Raw genomic sequence first — 23,366 nt, forward strand, 5'->3', positions numbered from 1 at the left:
ATCTATTTAATATACTATAAAAACACTCTATCCATCAGTTACTTGGGTACTGTATTGATATGCTGATATAATAACCTTACTGATACTAAAATAAAATGCTGCATGCTAAAAAATCATCATTTAATGAACGTGATTAACATTTTCTGGTCCTATCAGATTAGTTAAAATACTTATGTTTGCTCTTAAGTCAGTGTTTCAGTGACTTTATTAAAAGAATGCACACATTATATTATGCCTCTTTGTCTCAAAGACCAAATGAGAACTTTACTTTCTGCTATCTAACCAGGCAGTCCTCTCCAACTGTAGATAGCTATGCATAATTACATACCTTGGAGTTCTCTCTGGTTGTTTGTGTCGGTCAGTAGCACCTTCATAGATGTCTTCTCCATTCAGTTTTGCTTCCTCCAGTTCTTGTTTGTAACCTCGACTTAGTTTGATATCGTCCTTCTTTGCTGCTTTCTCTTCTCTTTCCTTTGCAAGTTTTGCATCTCTTTCCCATGCTGCTTTCTCTTCTCTCTCTCTCTCTCGTTCTTCTCTCGCTCTTGCCTCCCTCTCTTCTCTTTCTCTTGCAGCTTGCTCTTCTCTCTCCCTTATCTCTTCCTCTTCTTTTTCCCTTAGCGCTTTCTCCTCTTCAAGCTGTTTAGTCAGAAAAATAGAAAGAAGGTTACTGAAATGTATTCACTACATAAATACAGATATAATTAATAGGCATATTAGAAATACTTTACATATCCTAACGTGATGAATTTCCATGTGTTGGGTAATAACATGAAAGAATTTGCCATGCATCTGCTTTTCTTTTCTTTTTTTTTTTTTTTGCTTCACCGTAAATCCTAATCTAGGCAATTGTGTTTTAAAGATCAACAGCAATGCCCTCCTTGACCTTGAAACCTCTGCCTAAATTAAAAAAAAAACAAATCATCTAGCCTTAAGTAAAATTATTCTCAAGAACCCCATAACATGCCAAAGCTGGCATGCCATTCTAATAAAACTTATTTAATCTCAATGAGTTTGAATTCAGCGAACCTACAAGTATGAAATGGCATTTCATCAATCCACCAGAACTGAAGAGTTTCTTTAACTCCACTTATTTTGAGAGAGAGATAATGGCAGTGTAGTTAATATATTGACTTGGGAAAGGCAGGAATCATAGCTCCAGAATGGAATTATTCCTAAGTGCTTGCACCCTAAAGAAAATATTTGAACTTGGAATTCTCAGTGGACTGATAAAAATATGTAACTCTTCAATGAACATTTCATCAGTGTAGTAAGTATCATCAGCTCCTTTTAACAGTGATGTCAACATCTTCTCAGCACTGGTTCCATACACATGGAGCTTCCTGTTTTTATTCTCATTCTGGTTGGAGCATCTTACGTCACTTAAACACACTTTCACGGCCTAATAATAATTAGAGTACTTGACAGCTCCCCTTCTGCTCTCTGTCATTTTATTATTTCATAAGTACCTGAACACTGGATTTTGTTTATTTATTTGATTCATCTTATTTCACTTACTAAATGTTTTTGATTATTTGCTGAGTGTGTTGAATGCTAACCTAATATGATGGTGTTTCACTTGTTGAATTTTGCCTGTTAAATTTTATTTTTTTATTTTTATTTGTGGTACAGCTCTGAGGTCATTTAGAATTGTTCTGCTTGTGCTAAAAGACGAGGTCCTTTAAGCCAGTACAGTTATTCATTTGATAAATTAAGAAATGAATAAACCAACTAACTAACTAGCTAACTTTGTGTCTTTCGGCTTTTCCCGGTTAGGGGTCGTCACAGCGGAACTCCGGTCTGCTAATGATTGGCAGTTGATTTTTACGTGCCGGCTTGCCAGGCCTGACACACAACCTTCAACGAAGGTACGCCCATTCATGCATGTCTCCACGCAGAAGACGCTCTAGCTGAGAATCAAACTGGACAGCGTCTTACTGTGAGGCGACAACGCTACTGCAGCACCTCCACTACGGTTAACTAACTAGTTAACTAACTAAAATGCATTTGCTTACTGAAGAATGGTATCAGCCATGTCTACCATTAACTATGGCAAAACAATTCAGTGACTCAGTTTATTGAAAAAGATACACTAAACTCTTCTAAACAATGAAGATCACCTCTCAGACTGTGGCAAGCTCCAAGACCCTGCAATGAGGAGACCACCACACATTATAGTTCCATAACTAAACACACTTTATGTAGGACTTTAGCATTTTGGGAAAGGTTATAGTCACCAGTTAAATTTGTAAGTAATTCACTGTAAATTATAACTTGGTGATTTTTACAGCAGCAAACCATGATTTTCTCTCTCTCTGCTACCATATTTCATTACCTTGCAGTATGATACAAACAGAAGAAGGATGTATAGCCTCAAATGAGACAGGTGTCAATATAATATCTGTACATTTTAATAGTTGTGGTGTATTTTGAAATTAGTCCTTTTCACTGTTCATACAGTAAACAATATTATGTAGGTGGTAAATAACATTACTTCTGAATGACATTGTAAATATCAAAATTATACACAAAATATCTCTCTCTAACAGGTTGTTAAAGCATGCCCCCCTTCACTGACTATTTATTTATTTACTTACTTACAAAATTTTAACTGAGGTAGGATGCTGGGCAATATACTACTACAGTGATCTCCTGTAATCAAGGGACATGGGAGCTCAAAATGATTAGAGTGGTATTTACCCTCCCTCACAGATTTTTTGAAAACATAGCCAAGGATATGCACCAAGGATATCAACACCTCTATATGCCTAAGTTAACTAAAATTGAAGAGGTTTTAGCCCATGACCTCCTTTCACAACTACAAATATCTCAAAAACTCCAGTCAGAAATTAGAATTAAAGCTTGATGATTTAGAGAACAGGGCACACCACAACAATGTCAGAAAAACTGGGCTACCAGAAGGTGTAGAAGGGAAAGATCTGATGGGGTTTATTAAGAAAGAACTGTGTAAAGTCCTGAAAATCTCACCGGTTCCTATAACTAGGTGTGCCCATAGAATATATCACAAAAACAGGAACAACAGCTTGCTTCAACATCTCATTATTAACTGTCTTGATTGTAAAGATCATGAAGAAATCCTTGCATATAACAGGCAGTCTAAGGATAATGTAATGGTGGCCATACTTAAAGCAACTCAGAGACTTGAACTTCAAGGTTAATCTTCAGTTCCCAGTCAAACTGGTGGCCAACCAAGGTAGCTCACAAATGTTATTAGCCTCACACCAGGAAGCTGACAGTTTTTTTCAGAACTTGTGGGCTATATCCAAACCATTCATGTGGACACAGTGCATGCATTAGGAATGCAGTATCAAAGTAGAAAGAAGTGTGACAGAGCCACATCCAACTCTCCTAAAAAGCAGCAGCAACAAAAAAAGACAGCAGACAGGAGCTCAAGATGCACACCAAGTCAGCCTAGCTGAAGCAATTATCATCTTCCAACAGTAAACGGATTAGTGACTTGAGATGTTATAATAAATATGAATCACTGGTATGCTCTTCAGGGAACAAGGAAGATGGCCCAAACAAGCTCTTCTTTCCTGGACATCTTGGTGGCATAAGTATGTGCAACAGAGGAATTGTGGGAAGTACAGGTTCATAGTTGAATGTGCCGTGCAAGACAATGCAGATGTGGCATGATTACAGTAATATTGGTTGGCAGCTTTGCTCCTACCATGTTGTTCTGGGTCTCTCTTTTTTAGATGTTCTGATGTAGAGATGTTTGATGATTTATTTATTTTTTTACTTTTTTTTTATTAATTTATTTATTTAGTTAGTTAATTATTTACTTTTGCATTTTGTCTCCCATTGTGATGCTAGACTTTTGGGTCTGTGATGTTGGTTAATATTGGGGGGACAACTGTGGCATTGTTGCCTCAGTGTGGTACCATATCATGTTGATGTAGCTTATCTCATGATTATTAGGGAATGCTGATTTATCACATGTGAGCTAGCCATCTAACTAGCTACTGTGTGTGTCTCATCTTATTGGGGGGCATTTGGTAACAGCAGCTGGGATTTATTAGATATTTATATTTTAGTGTTTCTCTGTCCAGTTTCTGGGCTAATACTTCATTTACAAAACCAGTCCACCGAAGTTTTATCTACTGCCCATTCCTTTTATTGTGTGGGTAGTGCCTTGTCAGCCACAGTTTGGCAGCTTTGCTAAGACTATGTCAGAGTTAATATCCAAAGGAAATCATTTACCTCATCAAGAGCCGTATCACTGTAGAAGAATTGCAAACACTCCAAGTGGGGGGATGTGTACAGTATAATGGAATGTGAAAGGCGTATCAACAACAGTCAAGGCATGTGCTGTTTTCAATTTATTAGAAAAGCTTAAAGCATAGAAAGCATTTTTGCAGTGACTACAATTAAAAAAGAAGGTGATGCAACCAGCTATTAGCAGGTGGATGGGGAGAACTTGAGAACTTTTTTCCCTTGCACTTAGGGGACAGCTATTTTGTTAGATCAATGTTTGGGATGGCGAGCTGAACAGTGAGTTACTGATGACCATGGCCACTAGATTATTGTCAGGTTGAATACACCTGGGATTCAGCTTGTCCGAAAGAAGACAATCCTGCTCTCTACTTAGTCTGCAGAAGCACCAGATCACTCTCTGTAATCAACAGATAATGGCATTAAGGTGTGTGACTTTAATGTGGCAGATGACCCTGAGCTGGATAAGATTCCTAGTGCTAGAATTAGAATCCCTAAAATGGCCAAATCATTACATGGGTTTATGGCAGACTTACAACTAATCGATGTATGGTCCCTTCTGAATCCTACTAGTCAAGATTTCACATTTTCTACATCTGGAATAGTGAGTTGATTAGACTTCTGACTTATTTCTCAAGGGATGGTACCCCTGGTTGAGGGAACTGAGATATTGCCCCAGTCTCTATCAGATCACCTCATGCTCATTCTTACATTTAGAATAAAATCTAGTCATATTTCTACATTCCTATGGAAATCTGACCCGCTGCTTCTCAAGCACTCATCTTCCTTGGAAGAATTTAAGCACAAGATCAGTTCTTTTTGTGCACAACATCCAGTTGATAGTTTCAACACAGGGGAAATGTGGGAGAGATTTAAACATAAGTGTAAACTATATACGAGGGAAATTAAGCAAAAAAAAAATTAAAAAGATTTGCACAGGAGAAGTTGCTGAAGTTAGACGGGAAGTATAAAGCTGGCAACTGAAGACAAAAAGAACTGTATTGGAAAATGAAAAATATCAAACAGAATATTAAGCAGCTTCAGTTTCACGCAATACATATTCGATAACAGAGATAAAAGCTGTTTCATTGGGTTAAGGGCATTACTTCAAATAAACTACTTAACATGGAAATGCAAAGAACATGTTAATAATATGACCAGAGTAGACATCTGTGCCTATTGCTATAAGAAAGTGGGTGCATTACACTGACCCACATTACTCTGAAATTTCCTACTGCTGTAGGAAAAATGTTGGTATAGTATGAAACTATGTACAGAAATAAGAAACAGACTAGACCTATAATAAACCATGTGTTAAATACTGATACAAAAAGTAACAACTATAGGCACACTGTTTTAAATGGGGATAAAGGTCACATAGCTAGATTTTTGTAATACTGGTACAACTGAAAAAAAACTATTGCCTCCGAAAAGCATGTTGCTAATGATGTTATTCCTATGGAGTGTCATGCATTTATTTATTGAGTTTGTTTGCTTGTTTCTTTACAGGGATGGGCCATGCAAGACTCTTTTTCAGCAGACGCCCGAGGAGAAAGCGTCAAACAAAACAGATAAGTAGTATTAATAGAAAATTAGAGTAACACTACTAATAAACAAGACAGTACATATAAAAGATGCACTGATAAAGATGGTGACTAGAAAAAAAATAAAAGTAAGAAGAAAGGTATAGAAAGCAGTACAGCGATTGAAATCAATAAGGCATGATTTGACAAAATTTTGATGGATGTGGACAATTTCGTCAAGAATGGTTTAGAAAGAAAGCAAAAGAAAATTATTAGAGATACTTTAGAATACAAAGAGAAAAGGGCATATCACTCTCAAAGATGGGATACAAACATGGGGGGGGGGGCATTGAGAATCATGAGACCATCAGGGATTCCAGAGATGAGTTGGGGGTTGTGCAAACAGACATATGTGAAAGCAATTATGTTTTTTTAGACAGTTCACAACCACTGAGACGTTCAGACCAGATAAGGAACCGGGCACAACATCAGAGTTATGCAGACACGAGAACCCCGAGGTGGCAGAATTACCAGCAAAGGGGGAGATGGAGAGGTCAATGCCAAATGCTGTACAATCAATGGCACAATCACCAAGAGAATTACAACAACTAGATTCTTCTTTATTGTTCAGTGATGAAATGCACAATGTCTCTATAGTTGAGATGCTTTCTGACAACAGTGATGAGTTTATCCTTGATGAATTTAATGATGTTGATAGTATTAATACTACAACTAATTTTAAAAAATGTGTATTCTTTGTCTTAGAGAAGATGGACAAAGTTTTGTTTGAAGGTGATCTCAACAACATCTTAGAGTGCAAAGAAACATTTTGGCAGTTGTATTTAGGTGCAGATAGTGCACCCGGATTAAATGAACCGATAAATTTGAAATGTTTTTTATTATACATATAAACTCATATGTATATATTTTATACATTCATTTATACAAAACAACTTTTTAATATAAAGAAAAATAGAAACAAATGTATTTTATAAAGTCAAAGATACACAGATGTATTTATTTATTTATGCAAACTTTTAGTTTAAATTTATTTGATGTCATTTCCTGTATGTTATTAGAGACACGATATAAAAGGAAGTTTGGGTAGGGCAAATTGTTTTTTCAGAAGAAGTTCACGTAATAAAAAGTGGATGAAAGCACTAAAAAATACACTGTCATAGTGTGGTCTTTGGATTTGTGTTGCAGGACTGGTTCTGTTTGTGGTTCGTTTTGGTTTTTGGAGTTCTCTTAAGTTTTTGGTTTTACAACTAATTTTAAGTTACAGGGTGATCATGATTTTAAAAATTATAACTACTCTGATTTTGTGATTACTGAACATCATGTTAGTCTTTTCAAAAGAGGTTTGTCCCCACTTTTAGATACAAGACAGGGAGACTATTGGTTAACCTCAGGTTATATACCAGGCTTCTTAACCTAAGGCTGTTTTTTGGTAATAAAACTTCCCCTGACTGTGACAACAAATATCTAAGTCTTAAAAGGAGCAGTGCATTAATTCCACCATACAACCCTGCAATTATGATTTTTGAGCGTTTGTGTGGTGCACAAATACTTAGATGTTTAGAACGAGAAACAGTAACCTAACTACAGCAGAACAGTTTTGTCTAAAAGAATTGTCTGGTAGTAACCAATATAGGGTTATGAAACCCGATAAAGGTGGAGGGATCATTATTATGGCAAACAATGATTACGAATATAGAATGTGGTTATTACCAAATGATGTAGAAACCTATGAAATGGTATCTAAATTTGATGTACAAAGAGCTTACACGATAACTGATTGCAACTGTATGAATATATGTGTGAGGGGATTATCTCACACAAATTTAAATATCTTTCTGTGGAACATCCCATCATTCCATCAATATCTGGTATTCCTAAAATCCACAAGAATGAAAATTGTCCATCATTTAGGCCTATTGTTGCAGCCAGGGGCTCAAAGACCGAGCCCCTTGTGAACTATATTGATATTATGTGCAAGAACATACTAGTTAAATTACCATATATTTTAAATGATTCATGGAATTGTTTGGATTGTATTAGGAATACCAATATTGAAGTTAGTGAAGAATTTTGGTTTGTGGTTGTTGATGTCATCAATTTGTTTTCAGTGATCCCCCACCAGATCGGGTTGGAAATGTTTAGTAATAGTTTGTTGAAACACAGTGATTTACACCAGGTTAAGAGAAGTCTCTTGACAGAATTACTTGACATGGTATTATTTAATAATTTCATATTCTTTGATGGTGAATATTATAAACAGACTAACGGGGTTGCGATGGAAGCCAGATGCGCACCCATTAATGCCAATTTGGTATTAGCAGATTGGGAACAGAATTTTGTTTTCACATCAGAATATAAGTCCAAAACAATGCTATATTCATGATATTGGGATGATATTCTAATTTTTTGGAAGGGCTCTAAAAATGAGGTAGAAGCATTTATTAGTTATTTGAATCAAATGACGGAGTTTCTTAAATTTACAAGTCATAATGACAAATACAGAATTGAGTTTCTGGATATTCAGTTATACATAGAGGATGACAGAATACACTCTAAATTTTTCAGCAAAAAAACATAGAGTAATTCCTTTTTTGCACTATGACAGTTGCCACCCCGACCACCAAAAGAAAAATGTGGTAAAGGAGCAAATGATATGGATATCCAGATTGATAAGTCAGGAAACCTGTTTCAAAGTTGAAATGACACACTCAATGGATATGTTTAGGAATAGAGGATATCCAATGGAATTACTTTATAAATATAGTACAGAGATTGAGAGGAGAAGATTATGTGATTTTATCCCCATCTTTATGGATAACAACATAAAACAAGATAATGTTAACATCTTTGTTAAGGACAAACCCAGTCAAAATTATTCCTCAAGCATGGTTATGAAGTTTATTAACCCAACAAGGGCAAAAGTTAGGAATATTATGAACTCTGTGTGGGATAGTGTTTTTACTCAAGAAATTCAAGATACACTAGGAATAGGTCCCAGGTTTATTAACAGCAGAGGTTCTAATTTAAAAGAATTATTTGAGAAAAATTTTATGAGCTACGATAATAGACCCTCACGTATACGCAAATGCTGTACATGCAGTGTATGTAAATACATTAATGATGGACCATATGTGCAGATTTGCAGTTACAAGAGAACGCTAAGATGTCCAGGACACTGTAACTGTAATACAAAGATGGTTGTCTATGTGGCTACATGCCTATCATGTACAGCGTTTTACGTTGGGATGACTACAAGAAAACTCAGACTTCGTATATTAGAACTTCCTAGGGACATTGAATAAGAAAATTACCAATGCCCTATTTAATCATAGTGAGGTTTGTACTAACTTCAAAAATGTTTATTCTTTGTTATTGACAAGCAACCTAAGAAGTATTTGGGAGGAGATTTCAAAACCTTCCTTAAAGTCAGGGAATGTCTGCTTATTAAAACTCAAATCTCAGTTTATATAATGCACCACATATTTTCATAATACATTTCATGATCACCCATTTTTATTACAGAATTTTAATATGTAACAGTGTTACACTTTTCAATAAGTGTTACATTATTTATTTAACAAGTATATTCATGTATGTATTTATGCTGTATAAGTATATAAAAGGGTTTGAGCTGAATGAATTTGGATGTTGGTGGGTTAATTGTTAATTGTATTAAGGTACTCATGTGAGTCATTGTCAATTTGGTATTTAAGTGATTATTGTTGCATTGTTTACTGACTCTGATGAAGCCCAATGGTGGGTGAAAGCGCTTAGTCAGTTTTGTTATTTGCATTAAAGCTGATGTCTCTTCTGACATGGGTCTGCTTATTTTACCAGTTTCTTTTGCAATTTTACAATATGAATCTTGTAGAGCTAGGAGCAAAAATGCACTAGCAACAGTGATTTGTATTGGTAGGATAAATAGCTGGAGGATAGGTTTAAGAGTTAGAATAGTTTATGAAAGAGTGGATTATAGTAGGGGAGTTAAGTTAGTTATGGGAAGTTATGGACCACAAGGGGGACATCCTAACAGATCAGGAGGTGATCAACACAATGTTCTGCAATGGAATATACTAAAAGCTGTACAAAGCATCATAGCTTTACACCATCATCTTGTGTGGTAACGGAGTATATTCCACAAGTGGTAGCTGCTCCTTGTGCAGTAACTGAGGGTATTCCACCAGTCTTAGCTGCTCCTTGTGTGGTAACTGGGGATATTCCACCAGTGGTAGCTGCTCCTTGTGTGGTAACTGAGGGTATTCCACCAGTGGTAGCTGCTCCTTGTGTGGTAACTGGGGGTATTCCACCAGTGGTAGTTGCTCCTTGTGTATTAACTGAGGGTATTCCACCAGTGGTAGCTGCTCCCTGTGTGGTAACCGGGGGTATTCCACCAGTGCTTGCTGCTCCTTCTGTGGTAACGAAGCATATTACACCAGTGTAAGTTGCTTGATGACTACTAGAAGTATTGAAACTGCCCTCAAAAATTCAGGAAGTTGAGGTAGTCACCAACTCCTGGCAAAAGGCAAATCCACTTGACCTGATGGCCTGTTGACCCATTTTTCTAAAAGTTTTAAGAGACAAGTAAGTAACGCCTTGTACTGGCTTTATTCCCAGGATATATCAAAGCAGCATTTTCCCCTGGCATGACAAATGCCAGGGTTTCATTTTTCCGGAAACCGAAAAAGGATCCACTGCATATGGGAAGCTACAGGCTCATATCTATTCTTAATACCGACCTTAAAATTTTTGCTAACATTTTAGCCTCAAGTTTAAACTGGCTTTTAGATCAGCTTATATCCAATAATCATCTGGGGTTTATTAATAGAGGAAGAATGGGAGGAGGGCAAAAGCTTTATGTTCATGCCTTGACTTACAAAAACTTTGCACCATCCAAGAAAGAAATGTGGGGGGTATTACTAATAGAATATAATAAAGCCTATGTCACTGTCCAATGACCTTTAATATTGGAAGTTCTCACTTATCATCAGTGCCCTAACAAATGTATTTATTTATTTTATTTATTTATTTAACATTTGTTTACCGGGAAAGTCTGACTGGGACAGAGCTCATTTTCAGCGGAGGCCCTGGAAGAAACACTCCAGCCGCATGTCTTTGGAGTGTGGGTGGAAACTCGTGAATGCAGGCAGGACATGCAGACTCTGCACACAAGGCACCTCAGCCAAGAATCGAACTGGAGATCCCCTTACTGTGAGGTGACAACACTGACTGCTGCACCACTGTGCTGCCTGGTTCAAGCAGTTATATACCAAACCCTCAGCGCATGTATTTACAAATGGAATTTTATTATTGCTAGTTCCCTTAAATAGGTGCACCAGGCAGAGTTGCCCACTTTCCCCTTACATATTTATCTTAGCTACATTGGTGACAGACCATTACTTAGAGGTCAAATATGCAAAGTTTTATATGTCTTTTGGAGAGTTCACATATCCATTACTTTCAAGGTTTGTGGTTCATTCCGTTATGTTGCTAAATAGGTTCATAGGTAGGTACTAGGCTATCGGCCCAAGGGCCTATGTAAGCCTAGCCAACAAGGTTCCCTGGCTTATGCCACCCACTTCATTTCTCAATTAATGATTGTAATGAATGAGTTATGTGCAATAGCAGATTTTATTGGACTGAGGGTGAATAAAGAGAAAACAATAATATTCCAAATATACAGTTCTTGACATAGGACAAACTTCCACAGTACAGCTCCTTCTGTCTCTTGGGTTAGCAACATTCTTTAGGTATTAGAGTAAGTAAGCACATCGTTCAGTGGGTAGAATTAAATATGCTCTCCTTGTTAAAAAAAAAATCAAAGTTATCTCAACAGATGGAAAGCACTTAGTTTGCATTTTAAGTAAGTTACAAGCAATTAACATACTTGTGCTTTCCAACTTACTGTTAAATGTGAGGTAACCCCCTCATACTGTGTTGTTAAAAAGATGCAAAAATTTATACTGGGGTGTCTTAGAGGGGAACCTAGGAAGTTATTTGTGCATAATAGTAGAGGGGGGGGGTTAGAGCTTCCAAATTTAGGGAAATGTGGGAAAGCATTTATTCTTTGGTTCTGCAGTAAATACTAGGGGAGCAACAAATGCATATGGTTTAATTTAGAATTATTTCTCTGCAAACTAGCCATGCACCCCATTAGTACTGAGGCAGAGCACATTTACTGGGAATTATCCTTGTATTACCATGGGGTCCCTCCAAGTGTGTTGGAATGGGTGGGTTAAAGCAGGGATTTTATTCATCTCAGATATATGGGACAATACAATTGCCCATTTCAAAACTTGGGATCAAATTAAGCAGTAGTTTGCCAAGTAAACACTATCCTGGTGGCAATATTTACAGTTCTGTAACAGTATAACCTTCTAGGCTTCAGGATTTGACAAGAGGTTAGTGATCAAATCTATTCCTTGGTTATAGAAGCCTTCTAGTGCACACAATCTCTGCATTGTAAAGTTGGGTTTTTGTTAAATAATTTGATAATGGGATGTCACTATCTCTTGAATGCTTTACATCTTAAATGGAATGATATGCCGCTGGACCCTATAACGGAGGAAGAATGAATACACTTGTTAGGCAGGGCTTGAGATAATAAATGGCCCATGTTGGCCAGTTTTACTATTACAAAAATGTGTTACCTCTGATATTTAAAACAAAATATGAATGTACCAGGAATCTCACGAGAATGTACACAATATGAAATTCAAGACAATCCTGTAGTATTCCTGAACGACAAAATATTGGCTTCAAAATTCCATTTATTGACCAAAGTTAAGCACATTCATTCCAAAAAACTTCTCAGGAACTTCAACAGAACTACTTAGACATTGAAATGCAATCATGTGACGCACTTGATTTTGTATTTTAATGATTGTATTCAATGTGTAAGTTGTTCTGATGAAGTTCCTGAGAAGTTTTTGGAACGAATGCGCTTAACTTAGGTCAATAAATGGAATTTTGAAGACCAATATTTTGTTGTTCAGTAGTAGTACAGGACTGTCTTGAACCTTTGACACTTGACACCAGTTATAATGTTTAGGAGAGGAATGAATAACAGTACTCATTAGGCTGATTGCATCCACTTCATTTGGACCTGCCCCAAGCACACAACCTGTGGCTAGTTTTTATTGATGCAATTGCTTGGGTAGTCCAGATACAATTTTCCCAATTGCAGATACAAAGTGTTGGCTCATTGGGATCTAGAAATATTTTGAAGCTGTGGGTGCCACTGAATTTTGTTGGATTGAAATAATTATTTCTATCCTCCTTTCTTGCAGGTTCTCATATCGGAAACACTATGTCCATATTGACTTGCATGTAATTCATTGAGTTCATTATAAACAAAGAAAATGTCTCAATCCTGCACTCAATATGTCTAAGTGCACTAAAAATCAGAGTATTTTTACAATTAAACTGAATCTGTAATTATCTAAGTAGTCTTCCTTGCGCTCTATATTTTCACTGTGTTTATTTATATGGTTATTTATTTATATTTTGCCTTTTGTATATGCATTTTTAGCTTCTGGTTGTGAATGTTCCTGTTACCTAATTGTATAGCTTCAGTCATTTCTATGTGTATTTGTTTATTTTTCATGGTGATCTTTATTTGCTGGGCTTTGTTAAAATGTTTTTATACAAAAAAAAAAATTAACTGAGGTAAAAAGCAAATGGAGGTTTTTTTTTTCAGTCTCAGACCAGTAGTACATACTAGAGTCAAATCATACAGAGAATATGTATGCACAGATAATTTTCAGTAAATTTACAGAACATGCCCAAATAGTGCTGGACTGCAGTTTTCAATCAAATGTCAGTGGAAAACAGGGCAACATAACTGGTGTTGATAATGGGGGATTTAAATACTCATGAGCTGATAGGCAGAATGAGATATGATGACAGCCTGAGTCCACATGGCTGGGGCAACAGAATTAAAAAAGGAAATGTCATTCTAGACTTCTGTTTGGCAAACGGCCTGACATTGTCTAATAGATGGTTCACCAAGGGAGACAGTTACAAGATCATATACAAAAGTAGTCGTCATGTAACTCAGGTAGACGTCCTCCTAAAAAGAAAATGGAATATGGGAGATCCAGGATCTAGAACCTGAGGAAGGAGAGCAAATAGCTGGAGTAAGAATGATGGTGCCTGAAAACAGCATGTGTGAGGACCACAGAACAGATATGCGTAAGAGCCAGATTTGGAAATAAGGTACATAAAGAGAGGTAGTGGTGGGAAGCAGAAATTCAGGAATTTACTCAATGAAAAGAAGGCTTGAATGAAAAAGATAGAGAGAACGGATGGATCAGGCTAAGAAGGAGTACTAGTTGGCTAACAAAGAGGCTAAGACAGCAGTCTAAAAAGCAAAGGAGAGGAGTTAAAAACACTCAACCAACTTCTGGAAAGTTACACAGCAGATGGCAAAATAGAAACTATCAAAACCGAAAGATAATGTAGTCATCAAACATTAGTTATAAAGGATATTTATAACAATCTGCTCATCTGTCCATGGGACATCAAAAGAAGATGGAAGGAGTACTTCCATCAGCTTCTGAATGAGGAAAACCCCACAGAAGCTGCACTGCCTCATACAGAGCCTACAATTAATGAAGAAAAAGAATTTAGCCTAGAAGTAGGAACAGCACTAAAGTGAAGCTACAGTAGGAATGCAAGCACAGATGCAATCAGAGCAGGTATAAACATGATACTGGGTGAGTTACAGAAGAAATTGTTCTTAAAGGTATTCACAGCAGTATGATAGAAAGGTGTACTGCAGATGGCTAGAGAGTAAGTACTCTAAAGCCAATGCACAAGAACAATGGAGACATTCATAACTTTGGGCAGAACAGATGTATCAGACTCCTGTCACACTGCATAAAAAAGCATGAGAGAGTGATTGATACACAAATACACAGGGTAATAGAATCAAAGATTGGAGATGAGCCATCTGGATTCAGAACAGGATGGGGCATAAATGACTCAGCCTCATGGCATACAGAGCTAAATCCCCAACTGCAACCCAAATGACCCATACTTATTTAGGATCTGGTAAATGAAGACGCTGATTGGGGTAGAATGTATATGTGGGGCTGAGGTACGTCTGCCCTTTTTGAGTGAAGTTCTACACTGACACAACCTATAGAATAAGCCAAGATATGTACATGATTTCCTAAAAGTACTTTTTATTGCAAAATTTATATATCACACTTTTTGTATCTTTTCAAGTAAACACAACTTAGACTGTCAATGTCCCAACTGGGGTTGACATCATTAGTGTGCTGTTTTATGAGCTAGTCATACATTTCTCAGGGGCCGAATAACATATGTATGACAAAAGAATAAAACAAGAACACTGTCACAAATCCCTCTCTCTCTCCACACACACACATATATCTATATATATATATATATATATATATATATATATATATACATATATAAATATAAATATATATATATATATATATATATATATATATAAATATACACACATTTAGATATATATATATATATATATATATATACCTACACAGTAAAAACATTCTGCCTAATATCAATTAGTATTATTTGGTTTCCAGCAATCCACATCATCTGATATGTCCATTAAGTTCCACACAACTCAAACCATGCCCTTTACTTGCAGATAATCCAGCAATCACCTCCTCAGTATTATTTAAGAGCCTTTCAAATCCCAGTGAAGACTGGGTGTCCACCCTGCACATAGTCCCTCATCATCTGGATAGCATAAAGGCATGAATAAAATCAGGAAAAGAGATAATTCAGTGCAGCATTTCTGTACATTTTTCAACAGCACCACTCCCTCCATTAAAAACACCTCTACAACCACTCTCATGCTATTCTTTTCTGCTATGACTACTACCTCCCCAGGCTAGTGTTCTCTTCACCCACATATCCATGGGATCTCTGACTTGAGCTGATCCGGAAGAATGCCTGTTCCCTCTCTCCCACTGCCACATGTTTTCATTTCTTCATGCTGTTTACTTCTAGACCCCATTCTGCCTTCCTCTTCCTCTTCCCCTGCCTCTCTTGGAGCCACCAGGTCACCATTTTCACCACAGTCTTCTCTCTTCAGGTAACTATCTTTCAAAGGAGGTCTCTGCCTAAAGGAATTATCTTCCCACAGGACTCCTTCCCAGAATTCTCTAAAGTGACAGTTATCAGTACATTTATGCTGTTCTCCATGGTCCTTTCTTCTTACGCCATTCTTTTCCCAGTCTATTCCCTCTTTATTCCAGTACTATTAAGCCTGCCCCACCCCCTTAGCTCCACTTGCTCACAGTCTGTAAAATCAACAGGCATTTATTTTGCTATGTCACTTGAAATATTTAAAACATTTAATACATTAGCAGGGGAATTACCTTTTCTCTTCAGTCACCAGAGATTTTTCCCACTTAACACACATTTCCACATGTGAATCACTTCTGCTTTATCCTTAGCCCACAACGCTCTTCTTTTCCAAATAACTATAAACATTAATGATATCACTCTTCCTCAGAGTAGGAGGAATACACTCAGATACTGCACCAGAAACTGGTACACACTCTCCATATTTGCACTTAAATTTGTGCTACACTAGAAATGCAGTTATACTGCTCAGAATCTGAACAGATAACCACTTAGCTTACCCGTTTAACAGTTAAATAAAACAAAACCTTTTACTGATTGGTGTTACATCTATCTCTTGTACAATAGTAAAGATCATGCAGTTGTAGTTTGTTTAGTTCGTATACATATTTATAATTGTTGAACAATGTCAGCATTTAACATCTGTTTTACTTGAATGAAGGATACCTGAAGTCCAAGTTATATTCAAAGATGTGCCATAGGAGAATGCTCTTACACAGTGCCAAAGGCATACCTCCCAGGTGCAGTGCAGCATTAACAAAAGCATGCTCTAATCCATGTGAAAAGTTCTTGATAGTGTGACTTTTTTGAAACCTGTGACTTTTCATTCAAACTACAGTCTCAGTGGTGCTTCAATGTATGTGATTATACAGAAAGCAAGACAAAAGAGTTGTACCACAAGCAAGGTAGTGTTGCATGTTATGAAGTGCAAATATGCTCAAAAAATGACACAAAGCTAAATCTGCTTTTTGTGTTTAGATGTATCAGTGAAAATAACCAAATTTCCAGTGAATCTTTTGACAATCAGATGCTTTAGCAGCGTTTACTTCCCAGTTAAAATGCCATACCTCTTCATTCTCCAAGGAAGACTGTGTTTCTTCTGGCACTTCCTTTTTCACATCTTCAGCTTCTTCATCCTTTTAGTTATTTCAGAAGGAACAAAAATCACACACTTGCCCTTTTTGCCTTAGTCCTCTTGTATGTACAATACGCTTACTGAACTACTGTGTCAAATCAACTTCAAAATGTTTTGCTGTGACACTATGTCTTCACTTCACTAAGATAAATTACAACTTTTCATACCTGATTACTGAAAAATCCATAACACACAACTGCCAGGAAGAATTCCTAAAATTAAAATCAAGACAATATAAATGCTTTCACTGCAGAAAATAACAGCAAAACAGGAAGAGTAAACAAATCATTGCAGTAAAATTATTTTCTTCAGGTTCAACTTTTTTTCTAGAGGCATTAAAAGCAGTACCTGTATATTTTCTTGCGTTGCCATTTTAAGTAGTATTTGACTTTAGTGAGTAAAAGGCACACTGAAAAAAATGTTTCTAATCATTTAAATTACAGTAGCACATTTGAAAAGTATTAAAATGCACAGGGAAATAATTAGACATTAGAGCTACAATATTTTTACTAGTTTATTGTGTGTGTGTGTGTGTGTGTGTGTGTGTGTGTGTGTGTGTGTGTGTGTGTGTGTGTGTGTGTGTGTGTTTGTGTATCCAATTTGATATGTATGTTACCTATTGATATATATATATATATATATATATATATATATATATATATATACTCTCACACACATACACACACACACTCACATATATATATATATATATATATATATATATATATATATATATATATATGTGTGTGTGTGTGTGTGTGTGTGTGTGTGTGTGTGTGACTATGTACACACAACTACCAGCCTCATTCCAGGAATACCCTTCTTGGCCCACAAGACCAGATCACCCAGAAGCCAGTCCCTCCCCAAACAGTGGAGTGAAGTGGAAACTTCACATAAATATATCAAATGCATAGTTAATGACAAAAGTGGTGGAGTGCAGCTTCATTGATTAATGCCTTAATTGACTGGTGGGCAAGGGGCAACTGCAAGGTCACAGAAAAAGTACAGCTTTGCACCTACCATAAATGTAGATGTTCGAGTGTTCACACTGCTGCAGTCATCACACTTGGGTTATCCTGCGGTCAGGCAGTCCCGCAGTCGGCCAGAGTTCCAAAGTCTTGGTCTGGTGTCGGTTGATGTTGCTTCTTCCCTGACGTCAGTGCACCAGGGGTATATAAGATGCATCCAATGCCATTTTCTTCAGTTTTTCTTGCCCCAGATATCAGGTGCCCCCAATAGGTAGGCAATACATATTGCTAATAAAAAATATATATATAAAAATAAAACAATTCCTTCAGTTACAAGCAAATACACCACAAAGGTTGTATAGGATAGAAAGGTATAGATAACTCCAGCTAGTTCAGAGGGGATGGAGGGAGGGTAACCTGGACTGCAGCAGTGTGAAAACTCGAACATCTACATTTATGGTAGGTACAAAACTGTACTATGTTCATCGTGTTATACTGCTGCAGTCATCACACTTGGATTGAATCCCAAAGCTAAGGATGGGTGGTGGAACTAGACAGGGTTTGGTGAGGCTAGTAGGCCCTGCAGAACTTCAGTGGCAATGCCAGCTCTGGTTTTAGAGTATAGAGGTAAGTGATAGTGCTTGGTGAAGGTGTGCACTGAACTCCAAGTTGCAGCCCCCAAAATATCCTTGGTTGGTACCCCTCTGAGGAAGGCTGCTGATGTTGCTATAGCCCTGGTGGAATGGGGCCTGATGTTACCAGGCACAGATTTCCCATGGTGTGTGTAGCAGAAACGGATGCAATGTCCTATCCATTTTGAAATGTTCTGTTTTGAGTTAGCTTTTCCTTGTGATCCTACAGCATAGGATACAAAGAGCTGGTCAGATTTTCTGAAAGCCTTAGTTTTATCCAAGTAGTAATGTAATTGCCTGTGAATGTCCAAAGAGTGTAGGAGCCTTTCCCCTTTGTTCTGGGGGTTTGGGTAAAAGGTGGGCAAATGAATGGTAGTGTAAGTTTTTCCAAAACAAAGTTGAGATCCCAAGTTGGTGTTGGTGCTCTCCAGGGCGGTCTTATGTTCTTAGCCCCGCTGAGGAACTGTCTTAGTAATGGATGTGAAAATATAGGAGGGTCAGTGTTGTATTGAGCTGAAATAGCTGAGGCGTGGATCTTAATAGATGAGAAGGAAAGTCCTTTGTGCAACATCTCGGTTAAATATTGAAGAATCTGAGGAATATTTGGTACAAGGGGATTTTGGCCTTTATCCTGGTTCCAGGTGCAGAATCGTTTCCATTTGTCTGAACAGACTTTCCTGGTGCTGGGCCTCCTGGCCTCCAGAATGACGTCCATCACAGCTTTAGAGAGAAGTGTTGGCTGATTGTTTAGGCAATTTGCCATGCAGCCAAATTTAAAGTCTTGAGCTGGCTGTGTAGAATCTGATTGTTTTGCTGAGTGAGCAGGTGAGGAATTGTAGGTAAAATCCATGGTAGGCCTTGAGCCATGTTCAGTATTGGATACCAGTGTTGGCGTGGCCATTCTGGAGCAATGAGTATCATTTGTGGCCTTTCTAATCTGGCTTTCAGCAGCACCTTTGCCAGAAGGGGCAGTGGAGGAAAGGCATACACTGCCAATGTTTTCCAACTGAATGAGAGGGCATCCACTTTCCAAGCTAGTGTGTGATATGTCCTTGTGCAGAATTTCCATAGTTCATAGTTTTGGGTGGAAGTAAACAGATCTACGTCTGGGCTCCCCCATTTTTGAGTTATCATTGCAAATACTTGTGGATCTAGTTTCCACTCATGAGGATCTATGATGTTTCTGCTTAGATCGTCTGCCAATGTGTTTTTCTTTCCTGGCAGGAATTGTGCTTGTAGTTGAACTTGGTGGGTCAGTGCTGTGTTCCACAAGGTCATTGCTTGTCTGCATAGGGGGTAGGAGTGTGTGCCCCCTTGCTTGTTGATGTACCACATCACTGTGGTGTTGTCCGTCTTTATTAGGAGTTGTCCTGGATGTAGGAGGTCCTTGAAAGCTGTTAGGGAATTTTGTACAGCTAGCATCTCTTTTTGATTGATATGTAGATGCCTTTGGTCTGCAGACCTTTTGCCCTGAATACACTGTCCTGCCATGTGCGCTCCCCAGGCATAATCCGATGCATCTGTTGTTATAGTTTGCCTGGCTGTGGGTAAGGTAAAAGGCTGACCCTTGTTAAGGTGACATGCCTGAGCCCACCATAGAAACTCCTGTTGAAGGCAGGGTATGAGTGGAATTATTGTTTCCAAGCTGTGGCTGTGTTGAGTCCATATGCTTTTCAGATACCATTGTAATTTCCTCATATGCAGTTTTGCAAATGGTATTAGTAGTATGCAAGATGCCATGAATCCCAAGGCCTGCAGATTTTTTCTTGCAGGGAGCTGGGTCTTTGTTGCCATCATTTTGAAGTATTGAGTCAGCTGTCCTTGCTTGTCTGGTGTGAGATAAGCCATCTGGGCCATTGTATTTAAGCTGGCACCCAGGAATATTATGTCTTGTGAGGGCACTAGTTTTGACTTCTTTTTGTTTACTGTGTGCCCTAGGCAACTTAGTAGGTTTTTGACAAACGCCAGATGCTTTAGTAGAATGTTCTTGCTTTCTACTTGAATAAGGCAGTCATCCAGGTATGGATATATTTGAATCCCTCTTTGTCTGCAGTATGCAGTTCCTGGTGCCAGGCATTTTATGAAGACCCTGGGTGCAGTAGATAAGCCAAAGGGCAGTGCAGAGAATGATTGATAATGGGTTGAACCTGCTATAAATTGGAGGTATCTTCTGCAATTTTGTCTGATAGAGACATGCAGGTATGCCTCCTTGAGGTCCAACGTTACTAGCCAAGCCTTCTTGTCCAGCATGGGAGGAAGTTGCTGTAGTGTTAGCATCTTGAATTTGGGTACTTCCAGGTATGTGTTTAGAATTGAGAGGTCCAGAATGGGTCTCCAGGCTTTGTCCTTTCGGGGAACTAGAAACAGTTGAGTAAAATCCTTGTCCTTGCTCCTGTGTAGGAACCTGTTGAATGGCTGTCATGTCCATGAGAGCTGAAATTTGCTTTTGAGCCTGTGCCCATTGATTTGGTGGCAGGTTTGCATTCCTTTTATCCTTGGAAAAGTGTGGAAGTGGAATCTGTATCCTTGAGATACAATATTTAGGACCCATTTGTCTTTTGTGATAATGTGCTAATTGTCTGCAAAAAATGCTAATTTTCCCCCCAAGGGAGCTGCCAAGAGGGTTTTGCTTGGAAGTCTAAGGGGTAAGTCACTGTGTTTGTCTTCTGGTAGTTTGAGACCTGTCTTGTCCTCCTTTTTGGGTTGTGGCACTCCATTGTCGAGGCTGGTAAGAGCCTTGTGACTGGCCTCTTCCCCTTGGGCGTGTGTATCTGCCCCTCTGTGGTCTGGCAGAAGCTGGAAAGGACCAGTTTTTGGTTGGCCAATTTCTGCTGAAATGAGGGGGTTGAACCTGTAAAAAATCCTTGACTGTCTGCATAGATTTTGCTTTATCCTCCATTTTCTTTAAAACTTCTTCTGCTTTTACACCAAATAAAACATCCTGCTGTAAAGGTGCATCCAATAACTTTGCTTTAATATGATCAGGTAAAGTTTGTTCTTTTAACCAAGCATACCTACGTATGACAGACCCTGTCACTGCTGCTCTACAAGAACCTTCCAATGAATCAAATCCACATTGTAAAGTATGTTTTCCCACTTGTTAAGCTGCATGCAACAAATCTTGCATTTCCTTGTAATTAGGCTGTTCTGTATGTGTGAGCATTTTTTGTTTTAATTGAGACATCAGATATTGTTGATATTTCAGCATGTGAAACTGACAATTTAAGGCCCTCATACCTAGGGTAGCTGAGGTATATACTTTCTTTCCACATCTGTCTAGTGCTTTAGAATCCCTTTCAGAGGACACAGGATTTTTAGCAATAGATGCCTTAACCCCTTTGGGACCCTGGGAAATGGTTTCTAGGTCAGCAATAGGGCTCTTATACAGGAATTTGTGTGAGTCAGGGACTCTGTAGTATCTGTCTGGTTTGGCTGGTGCAGGAGGTAGTGAATCTGTGTTAAGACTAGATTCTGAGTAAACATCATCCACAATGTCTAACACAGGTGGAATAGCAAGTGGTCTGTGCTTGGGTAGTAAAAGGAACTCTCGGAGCCTTTTCTTAGAATCAGAATAATCCTGGCCTTCCCAGTGGAAATGATCCCTCATGGTATGTAAGGTTTCCCCAAAAGAGTAGTCTTCTGGGGGAGATGCAGAAGGGATAGATTCTTCAGCATCAAAGTCTTCATAAGGGGGAAAGGAATATTCCTGTTCCTCAGAAGAGTCTGAGGAAATTGAAACCTGGTCAGACGAAGCATAGTCCTCCTCCTGTCTTGGCCTTTTATCAGGAGGGGGATGGGAACCTCTGATTAGGGTAATTAAGTCTTCAGCCATCTTAAGCATCTGTTTCTTAGGCATGGGGCCTTGTACTGGAGACTGCTGAACAGTCTTCTTGGCTTTTAAATGAGTTTCCAGCTTTGCATAGGATTTAATAGTGAGTGTAGTCGGTCTGAAGACACCTTCTGCAATTGAAGGTGTTTCAACTGCACTGGAATCTCCTTCAGGTATGGAGTCAGATGGGCCTAAGGTTAAAGGTTGTGGAGGCCTAGCAAACTCCACTTGTGAATCGTATGTCGCCTGGGGTTCTAAATCAGCGGTCGTCAGGGGCTGCGTAGGCGCCTCACTAAAAACCGGAGAACCGGCGACTGGCCTAACAGAGGCCTCGGAGTCTGGTTTGGGTCTCGGCTGCCTGTCCTTATCTTTGCATTTTTTATGCATTCCAGTTGTCGGTTGCTCCGACGGCATGGTATAATTAAATTTCATATCAAAATAATGTTGGGCGAAATCAAACCAATGTTTAATAGTTCGTTTATTAAACCTAGCACAAAACTGACAACCTGTGATGTCGTGGTCTGGGCCTAGGCAAGGAATACAATAAGAATGAAAGTCCTTATGAAGTATTTGCTTCCCACAAGAAATGCAATTGTTAACTTTTTCTGACATCGGACTGAGGCAAGAAAAGGTTCCCCAACAGGGTACTTAGCTTTATTGAAGACTTCGGTCTGAAATTCGATTTGAAAATCGCAGGAGTCGGCCGACCGGCACTTGCGAACTGCTTCTACTTTGGTTACCGTGCGGCAAGAAAGACTGAAGAAAATGGCGTCGGATGCATTTTATATACCCCTGATGCACTGACGTCAGGGAAGAAGTGACAGCAACCGACGCCGGACCAAGACTTTGGAACTCTGGCCGACTGCGGGACCGCCT

At 38.3% G+C, this 23,366-nt stretch overlaps 1 protein-coding gene across 10 annotated transcripts in view; it reads right to left on the reverse strand.

Annotated features, from left to right (window-relative positions):
* Positions 1–23,366, reverse strand: part of CALD1 (caldesmon 1) — a 1,713,117-nt gene that overhangs the window by 447,012 nt on the left and 1,242,739 nt on the right. For 9 of the 10 annotated variants that reach the window (XM_044088458.1, XM_044088461.1, XM_044088452.1 and 6 more), the window contains 2 exons: positions 16,994–17,062; positions 329–636 (listed from right to left, as the gene is read on the reverse strand). In XM_044088458.1, coding sequence (XP_043944393.1) covers positions 329–636; positions 16,994–17,062 — 377 coding nt within the window. The remainder of the gene's footprint in view (positions 1–328; positions 637–16,993; positions 17,063–23,366) is intronic. The other variant, XM_044088460.1, reaches the window with a different exon arrangement.

Source organism: Protopterus annectens, chromosome 11.part0, assembly GCF_019279795.1.
Source record: "Protopterus annectens isolate FY-2018-M chromosome 11.part0, PAN1.0, whole genome shotgun sequence".
Classification (NCBI taxonomy): domain Eukaryota; kingdom Metazoa; phylum Chordata; order Ceratodontiformes; family Protopteridae; genus Protopterus; species Protopterus annectens.